The sequence below is a fragment of the Alligator sinensis genome, unplaced genomic scaffold (assembly GCF_000455745.1).
Source record: "Alligator sinensis unplaced genomic scaffold, ASM45574v1 scaffold1097_1, whole genome shotgun sequence".
Classification (NCBI taxonomy): Eukaryota; Metazoa; Chordata; order Crocodylia; family Alligatoridae; genus Alligator; species Alligator sinensis.
Window position 1 is genome coordinate 2,974,808 of NW_005841950.1, and position 9,939 is coordinate 2,984,746.

General features: G+C 52.0%; 1 protein-coding gene across 3 annotated transcripts in view; it reads left to right on the top strand.

Moving 5' to 3' along the window:
- Nucleotides 1-8,087: 8,087 nt before the first annotated feature.
- UBL7 (ubiquitin like 7) overlaps nt 8,088-9,939 on the top strand; it is an 18,552-nt gene continuing 16,700 nt past the window's right edge. For 2 of the 3 annotated variants that reach the window (XR_003093226.1, XM_006020285.3), the window contains exons 1-2: nt 8,088-8,107; nt 8,330-8,560. Coding sequence is in view for 2 of the 3 variants with exons in the window: in XM_006020285.3 (XP_006020347.1) it covers nt 8,377-8,560 (184 nt within the window). In the remaining variant the exon portion in view is untranslated. The remainder of the gene's footprint in view (nt 8,108-8,329; nt 8,561-9,939) is intronic. The other variant, XM_025199894.1, reaches the window with a different exon arrangement.

Genomic DNA, 9,939 nt, shown 5'->3' on the forward strand with positions numbered 1-9,939 from the left:
TCTATGTTAATGTGACTTTTACTCTGCCTCCTGCTGCCAGGTGTGAACACAGCAGTTTCTCTGGGTTGCTGTGGGGGAAGGCTTCCCCACAGGAGTAAGAAAAGCAATGTGGTTTGTGCAGTTTCTTAAGGTAGATAGCTCTTTCACCTTGACAAGCAAATACCCTTAATGATGTCCTAGCTTAGCATCAAGTCAACACAGCAGCCAGGACTGATCCTGTGATTGAATTCCCTTGCTCGTAGCCTGGCAGTAGAGTTGGATGTAAAGGCGTAAAGAATCAGTGGCCAGAAGTCAGACCATACCTACATATACAAACTCAAGAGTTCTTGCTTTGAAATCCCAGAAAGGTCTGTGTTGACATCATCTATATGCTAATTTAGGTGCCCTTCCTCTGTCTTGAATTATCCTGTTGGCATATGGCTTATCCTGCATATATTGTAAGACTCGGTCATATTTCAGCCATGGTACATGATGGCCATATTACAATTTCTGTCTCTAGGGTAGTAGGAGGGACAGTGCTGAGGAGCTCCTAGCAACAATGCAGAAGGCATAAGTGTTTCTACAATGTGGGCCCACCCCTAGAACTTGGCATACTTAGACCATGACACTGATTTTTGTCCATAACGTGGCTTGCTCTATTCTGTGTATTGGAGCAACCTCTTCTAAGCAGAGTGGTTTCTGCATTAAAAGCATTTTTAGCAAGGCAGTTCTGCATGTTGTGGAAAGGCACAGACATTGGGTTTATCTACACATTAATTTAAGTGGGTTAAAATTTAATGCACATTAAACTAATACAAATTAAGCAGGTTTTGGTAGGTATCTACATGTGGTGGGACTTGGGACTAACTTTAGTCCCAGGTTGCTTCAGCCCTGCCATGTGCCTTTGTGGCCCCTGGGCGGGAGCTCCAGCCTCTGGACCAGGGTGGGCAATAATTTTGGGCGGAGGACCGCTTACTGAGTTTTGGCAAGCCATCGAGGGCCACATGACAGGCAGCCAGGGGCAGATTAATATTAATTTTCTACATTTTTTAGGGGTCCTGTGGGCCAGATAGAATGGCCTGGCTGGCTGTATTCAGCCCGTTGGCCACATTTTGCCCACCCCTGCTCTGGCCACATAGCTGCCAGTACTTGGCAGCCATGCTGAAGCCAGAGCCAGATGCCAGCATTTGGCAGCCATCTTAGAAACACCCCCCCCACCCTCTGATCTTTGGCCAGCCCCGTGCCCAGCATGGGCAACACACATCAGCTCCCTCCTTACCCACTCTGCCTCCCTGTGCTGGGGCTGCCCCTGCCAGCAGCAGCCAATGACCAGTGCTCCTTCTGGCCATGGTGCTGACCCCAGCAGGCACCCCATTGCCCTGGCCCCAGGAGAGCTGCACACCTGCCAGCAGTGGCTAAGGCATCAGCAGTAGGAGGCCTTGGCTGACCCCCTCCTCCCCCGCTGCCCAGACACCCGCTACCCCCTGCCCACCCCTAGCACCAGTCTCAGGACACGCATATGGTTGAAAAAAAAAACTTTATTACTTTCACAACATCCACCACCCTCCCCACCCACCAACAATAAAAAAACACGCTTACAAGTGGCAAACTGTATATGGAGCAGCCCAGCCCTGGGGGAGAAGAGATGCCCAGCCAGGAGCCCTGGGGCTGGGCTCTGGTGGCTGGCCCCCTAGTGGCTAGGCAGACCCAGGACTAAATTCCCTGCATTAATGTGGAGTAACATGTCTACACGTATATTAATCCACATAAACTAATCCTGCTTAAATGTGATACTTGATTTGGGCAGATGTCAAATTTAGGCTTACATAGCCTAAAATCACCATTTTTAAGCCACATTAAGGGTGCGCATGTGTAGGCATGCCCCTAATGCATCTTAAATTAGGTTACTCTGCATTAAATGACCATGTATACATGTGCCTGGTGGGTTTGAAGTAACTGGGTGGTTTGAGCTCTTTTATCATCTTACTTGTGCAGCTTTTACTTTGTAAGTGTGAGGGTCTGTCATGGAGATGACACCTCTAGTGGGCCTGGATTTAAGGAAGTGCTTGTCATGGGAACTGGCAGATGTCCTGCGTCTTAAAAGGAAGACCTACAAAGGATGGAGGCCTGGAACCGCCACCAAGGAGGAATACTCTGCTCTAGTCCGGACCTTCAGAGAGCAAATCAGGAAAGCCAAGGCTGTGATGGAACTCCAGCTAGCTACAAATATCAAGGAAAATAAAAAGTCCTTTTTTAGATATGTGGGGAGCCAGAGGAAAAGTAAGGGCAACGTTGGACCCCTGCTAAACCAGATGGGACAACTGACAGCCGACGCCCAGGAAAAAGCAAACTTGCTAAATGGGTACTTTGTGTCAGTTTTCACCAGTACCATGGGACGGCCCAGGTGAGGGAGATTCCTTGCCCTCCATCGAAGCTGACCTCATGAAGGAACACCTTGACAGGCTGGAAACCTTCAAGTCATCCAGCCCTGATGGGTTACACCCAAGCGTACTCAGGGAGCTGGTGAGCATCATAGCTCAGCCCCTGGCACGGATCTTTGAGAGCCCTTGGCGTTCTGGTGAAGTGCCTGCTGATTGGAAGAGGGCCAATGTCATGCCTGTCTTCAAGAAAGGGAGGAAAGTAGATTCGGCAAACTACAGGCCCATCAGCCTGACCTCTATCCTGGGGAAGGTCTTGGAAAAGATTATCAAAGAGGCCATCCTTAACAAACTAGTTGAAGGCAATATCCTGAGGGATACCCAGCATGGGTTTGTTGCGGGTAGGTCTTGCTTGACCAATCTCATTTCCTTTTATGACCAGGTGACCTATCACCTAAACAAGGGGAAGGAGATCGACGTCGTATATCTTGACTTTAAAAAAGCCTTTGATCTGATATCCCACGATTACCTCTTGGCTAAACTGGCTAACTACAGCCTTGACGTCACCATGATCTGCTGGCTGGGGAACTGGCTCCATGGTCGGACCCAAAGGGTGGTGGTCGACGGGAGCCAATTGTCTTGGTGTGCTGTGACCAGTGGGGTCCCTCAAGGCTCTGTCCTAGGGCCTATACTATTTAACATGCATCCACACCTGAGGAGAAGGGTGATCCAGGAAGACCTTGTCAGGCTCAGGTATTGGGTGGGTGAGAATCTGATGGTGTTTAGCACTGTAAAATGTAAGGTTCTCCGCCTTGGGAGGAAAAACCGGCAGCATGCTTATAGGCTTGGCAGTGCTACGCTGGTTAGCACTATGGATGAAAGGGACGTGGGGGTCATGATGAACATGAGCCTTCAAAGTGATGCTGCGGCTAGTAAAGTGAGCAAAACACTGGCTTGCATCCATAGATGCTTCTCAAGCAAATCTCGGGACGTCATTCTCCCGCTGTACTTGGCCTTGGTGAGGCCGCAGCTGGAGTATTGCATCCAGTTTTGGGCTCCACAATTCAAAAAGGATGTGGAGAAGCTTGAGAGGGTGCAGAGAAGAGCCACGTGCATGATCAGAGGTCAGGAAAATAGACCTTTTGATGAGAGGCTGAGAGCCATGGGACTCTTCAGCCTGGAAAAGCGCAGGCTCAGGGGTGATCTGGTGGTCACCTATAAGTTTATCAGGGGTGCTCATCAGGATCTGGGGGAACGTTTGTTCACCAGAGCGCCCCAAGGGATGACAAGATCGAATGATCACAAACTCTGCTGCGACCGATTCAGGCTGGACATAAGGAAGAACTTCACTGTCCGAGCCCCCAAGGTTTGGAATAGACTGCCACCGGAGGCAGTTCAAACACCCACTTTGAACGCCTTCAAGACACATTTGGATGCTTATCTTGATGGGATCCTATGATCCCTGCTGACTTCCTGCCCCTGGGGCAGGGGGCTGGACTCGATGATCCTCCTCCCTTCCAGTCCAAATGTCTATGAAATCATGGATTGGGAATTTGTGTGGAATGAGGATGGGCAGAAGAACATCTGCCAGTGTTTTGGGTGTGTACAAGATGGAAAGTTTCTTTATCAGATGGAGAAAATGGTAGCAGGAAAGGGGATTAGGGTGGGTTTTGGCTAAGGTGCAGGGATGCAGTGAAGGTAGGGTTCTGGCAGAATAGGAGGAAGTCAGTTTAGGGTTCATGGAGGAGACAAAGCCAAGTCTTTCCTAACTTCTTTTGTTTCTTCATGTCTTCCTGACTTCTGGCATAGGTCAGGAAGATGAGCATGTATGTGAAGTATGGCCAAGATGTTTGATGGGAGGACAAGCTGGTGAAGTTCTTGTTTTAGTGACCTATATACATGTGTGTACTTAAGCTTCCACAAAGTCAGGGTTCAGAGGTGGACAAACTCCCAGCAAGGCCAGGCCAGAATTGCTGCCTAATAGCCCTATTCCAGTGCCTATTTCCCCCCCTTGGCTTGCATTCTTTGTTCCATTTGACTTCTAGCCCAGAGGTACGTTTTCCCCTAGCAGTTTAGGTAGAGTGATATTGGGATAAGGAGTCTAACCTCAGCCTCCCACAAGCAGTATGGACTAAGCATTCTTAATGTGTGGTAGGAGAGGGAGGGAAGCAGGGGGAAGGTGTGCAGTGGTGGGAAGGACGGGTGGTGAGGAGTGGGTTGGTCTGGCAGGGTCTCGTCAACCAAGGAAGACTGCAGCCTTTGGAGGAAGCTGAGTTGTTAGAGCTGACATTGTCTAACGATCTGTGATCGTTATCCCATAACAGCTAACTGATGAGCTTGTAAAAAAAGTTGGATTTCAAGCTGTAATTATCTTGCTGATCAGATACTGATATGAAGGAAAGATCTTGTGCCATGCAGCAAGCACTAGAGGGTCCTAGCCCTTGCAAATAAAGTTCATCCTGCTTTCTGAGTGCACACAACCTTGAGATGGAAGAGGCAGCTCTCCTCAAAGAACATAGCTGATCAGCAGAAATGCCGGGTGTATTCAGGAGTCAAAAAATGTGCCGGCCAGGGTCCAGTGTAGGCTTGCAATCCTGGAGAACTAGGAGCAGGAAACACTACCAGAGATGCATGCAAACCATAGCACCTATGGAATGGGGAGTGGACTGGAAGGTTCCTGTGGGATGGGAGATTGGGATGCCTCCCAGTGGAGAGGATGTCTGGATGTCTCCCAGTAAGAACAGGCAGCATTTAAGCACAGTGGTGCTGCTGGGTGGCAAATGCATGTGTGAGGCTTGTTTTCTCTTGGAGTTTTCAACAGGAAAGCAGGGCATACAGGAGTCCTCAGGGGAGCATGGAAATCTCCAACAGGGGATATCAGGACACAAAGGAGTCCAAGCAGGTAGAGCTGGAGGGCTTCCAGTAGGCCTTCCTTTCCTGACTGGATGCTGTGGCTTCATCACCAGTTTGAGTGTTAGCTTTGCCTGCTACTGCATCCTATTAGATCCCTGCCTCAAAGCCCCAAGTTCTCTGTTCCAAAGTTACTAGATGCTCTGGAAAAGCTGTAATATAGGTACTAGAAACTTGCCAGCAGCTGTCACAATGGATGAAGCCAGAATCTGGCAGATGCGGCAATCTGTATGGGAGGGAAGAGACCTGTTTCCAGTGGAATCCAACTCCTATAGGCAACCCAGGTTGCCAGCAGTGGGGTTTAGAGTCTGAGAACTACAGCAGCTACTGTGGTCTTGTCTCCCAACTTCTTCTCAGGGAGTAATGTGGATTATGGATAGTCCCAACCTACAAAAGCCACTTTATGCCATAGAATCCCCAGCCTGCCCTGGTAAAATTTGGTGTTTGACTTCAGCTCAGTTCATATTCATAAAGCCACAGAGCAGCTTCTTGGAGACTTGCCCTTAGGGGAAGCCTCTGAAAAAAAACAGCAGTGCTGGAGAGAGGCTTCCTTTGCATTGCTGGATACACTCCAGGGAATTATGCACAGAAAATTCAAAATTATGTGCCAAGTCCCAGGGGCTGCATGTGGCAGCATGGAGTCAGGCTGGCCTGGCCTGTTGGTGCACACCTTTGGATCAGATGGGGCTGGCAGCACTGCAGGCAGGAGCTGTGCGCCATGGGGCCAGGCAGGCTCCGTTCCTCCACATGGGGCTTCCAGTGGGAAGCCACACATTGAAGCACGGAGTTGTGTGCCGTCAGACTGAGCTGGCTTTGTGCCTGTGCGTGGCTTCCCGCTGGAGTGCTGGAAGCCCCACATGGAGGCACAGAGCTGGCCCAATGACACGCAGCTCCCGCCTGCAGTGCTGTGAGCCCCACATGCTGGCACAGAGCTGGTCTGGTCCAGGTTGAAGGTGTGCACCAGCAGGCCATCTGGGCTGGCTCCATGTCACCATGTGCAGCCCCCTGGACTCAGCCAGAGCCACGTGCCACCAGGACACTCTGCCTGCCACGGCCATGAGTGCCCTGAGGACAAGCTGCCTGCTGCTGCTGTTGCCTCCGCTGGCAGCAGGGGCTGTGCACCATTGTGGGGAGGAGGGGCATGTGGTTGGGGGTCCCACAACCAACCCCATGCCCACTCCCAAACCCCATGCCCACAGGCAGGAGTTCCCATCCCCACTTACCAGCTGCCCAGTCATGCAGCACCACATGTCTCCCAGCTGAGGTGCCAGGGGCCCTGCAGAGGTGGAGGCACAGAGCCCGCCCAAGTTAAATTATGCGCAGTCCTACATGTTATGTGCAAAACAGCACCAGTGCATATTTATGCTATTCCCTGGGGTGTAGCTAGACCTGAGCAGTTATCAGACCCAGCCCTGAAAGCACATTTCAGGCCAGCCCCAAAATCACATCCTTCACAATGGGCAGGGCCAGAAGGACAAAGTCTATACCAGTGGTTCTCCACCTATTTTCTGTAGCGGATCACGCTTGCAGCTCTCAATGTGTTGTGTAGGCCACACCCACAACTTACGTCCCGTGCATCAGTTTTACAGGATGCGTTTCATATGCGTTGTCCTGCCACAAGCTAATGCAGAGAGAAGGTTCTACCTGCAGTCCTGGGCTCCACCAAGAGCAGAAGCCAGTCTTGCTTGATGGAGCCCATTACTGTCAAACAGACAGGCGAGGCTATGAAAGGCTGGTTCTTGGAGGAATTTAACAACCCCATTCTCCAGTCCGTCAGGGGCAGAAACGTTCTGTAGAAACTGATGACCGGTCTCCCTATCCCCCAAGCTAAAGGTCCCAACATTTAGGTGAAGCAATTCCCCAACTTACCAATCCCATGGGAGTCAAACAAATAAAGGCCCGGCCCAGCTGGAACCGAAGCAGGCCCGGGTGCTGGTGGAGGGGACTCCTAGCCCCAAGCCTGCAGGGCAGTTGTACCACCTTCAACGCTGGGTGTGCGTGGCTGTAGGGGAAAGGATCAGGACCTGGCATCTCAACAGCTGGGCAGTCTTGGAAGTGGGCTGGCAAAGATGGGCCCTCTCTCCGTTTTCTGGAGGGAGAACAAGCTGTCGAGCAAAGTCTGTGAGCTTGCGATTTAGCAACAGGAGATAATGATGTAATGAAGTATTACACTTGTCCCTAAAGGTAACATGATGGCCACTCGTGCGTCTCTCCATGACGCGCAAGCAAGGTAGAAAGGTGAACATCCACCTAGTGGGAGACCGCCCCCCAGTGAATCAGGCTCCCCCCGCCAGAGTTCCACCCGTAGGAGAGCAGGGCGATCTGGCTGAGGAAAAGAAGCCAAAGGTGGCAAAGACTGTTTCCAAGTTCAGGCATTTCGGGGCCACATACGGCCGAAACCCCCGAATCAAAACCCGGCCTTGCTGCCACCTCCTCGTCGGACAACATAAAACTCCTCTAAACCCCACACGGCCACTTCCGGGGCGGCCCGTTTTTTACGTCCCGGAACCGGAAGCCCGCCGCCGGGTCCCCGCGTTCATTGGCTGGCCGCCCCCCCGCCGGTCCCTCGCGTTCATGGGCTGCCGCCTGCCAATCCCCGCCCCCCGACGCCAACGGGAGAAAAGAGCTCCGCCCCTCTTCCCTCCACCCTTCCTGCGGCTTCACTGCGCTTCTCGGCGCAGGGCATGTCGGGAACTGGGGTGGGGCCCCGGGTGGGGCCCCTCCTCACTTCCCGGCGGGCTTCGCGCGGCCTTAGGGAGCTTTCTGCTTCCGGTGCAGAGCGGCAGGGGCGGCCGGGGGGGGGGGGGGGGGGACAGCAGCAGCTCGGGCCAGGTGCACAGGTGAACAGAGCGGACTGGGTGGGGGACCGGAGCGGTGCTCAGGCCGGGCGCGAGGGTGCTTTAGTCAAACTTGCCAGAGGGGTTGGCCCCCAGATACCGAAATCTCCCCCCGCCCGCCCGCGCCGACCGGGACAGGGAGGGCCGGGCCGGGCCGAGGGCTCCAGGCGGCGCCTCTGTCGTGGCGGGAGCGAGTCTCACTGGCACCCTTCGTCCCCTCTGCAGCGTTTGCCGGCGATCGGAATCGGGATCAGGCTTGTGGCCGCGGCGCCATGTCCCTGCCCGAGTGGCACATCGCGGTGAAGCTGGCGGACCAGCCCTTGGCCCCCAAGTCCATCCTGCGGCTCCCAGAGGCGGAGCTGGGCGGGTGCCCGCTGGGCGGGTGCAGCATCTCCTACCTGAAGCAGCTGATCACCGGGAAGCTGCAAGAGTCCGTCCCAGACCCCGAGCTCATCGGTGAGTCCAGGCAGCGCTGGGGGCACGGTCAGTTTTACACGGGGCACTTTCAGCTCTAGTGCTTCTGGCTCCAAGCAGCTGGCTGAAGTTGCTATGAGCTGTTTCTCAGCTGCTCCGTTCCTCCCCGTGTTTCGGTAGTGGACCCTGCCGTCCTTCTGAGAGAGGCTGCGAGCGTTTTGGAGGACAGGAACAGGGTTCGGATGGAAAGGTTGGGCAGCAGGATGAAGCTCAGCACAGACACATGGAAGGTGCTGCACCTAGGGAGGACGCACAAATATAACGTGGGGGATCATTAGCTGGGTGGCAGCACGGCTGAGAAGGATGTAGTGGTTTTGGTGGCTGGCTCAAGGTGTCGGCAGTGTCCTGCAGTCGCAGAAAAGCGGTGTTGCCAACTCTCATGATTTTTCGCTTTGTTCTTAAAGTCTGTGCTTTGGGAATGTGAAAAAATATAGCTCTTTTATATTTATATTGATAAAAAGAAAAAGTTATGTTTTTTTACATTCCCAAAGCATAGACTTTAAAAATAAAGTAAAAAATCGTGAGAGTTGGCAATACTGGAAAAGTAGATGCAGTTTGGGGCTGCATTAACAGGTGTATTAGGTATGAAGCAAGAGAGGTAATAGTCTCACTCTGCTCAGCACTGATTAGGCCTCACCTAGAATATTGTTTACAGTTTTGCGCTTTGTATTTTAAGAAGGAGGCAGAGAAGTTAAGAGGAGTCCAGAGGTGGGCATAACAAATGATAAATAAATGGTTCAGAAGGCAGGCTGTGTGAGGAGAGATTGAGAAAACCGGGCTTGTTTAGATTGGAGAAAAGGCAGGTAATGAGGGGATGTGATGACACTTCAGATATCTGAAAGGCTGTCATAACAAAGAGGAAAAGCAACTCTTCTCCTTGGCTGCAGAGAGCAGAATGTAAAGCAATGACTTCAACTTGCAGCAAAGCAGATGGACATTAGGTCTCAGAAATGGATATTAGATCTTGGAGGGGAGGGGGTGGGGAAACTTCCTGACTGGTTGAGCAGTGAAGCAATGGAATAGATAGTCTAGGGAAGTGGTGAAATTGCCTTCAGTGGAGGTTTTCAAGAGGAGGCCCAATAACCATTGGTCAAGGATGATTCAGGAGCGACCTTCCTGCATTTCCACAGGTGTTTGGACCAAGTGACCTTTGAGGGCCCTACCGACTCTATAAATCTGAGATTCTATGTATAGTATATAACTTGAGTATTGTGCTGAAAAGGCATCATGCAAGTGTGAATCATAATTAGGACTTCAGTCTTCTTTATTTTCTAGGCACGTTCATAGATTCATAGATGTTAGGGTCGGAAGGGACCTCAATAGATCATCGAGTCCGACCCCCTGCATAGGCAGGAAAGAGT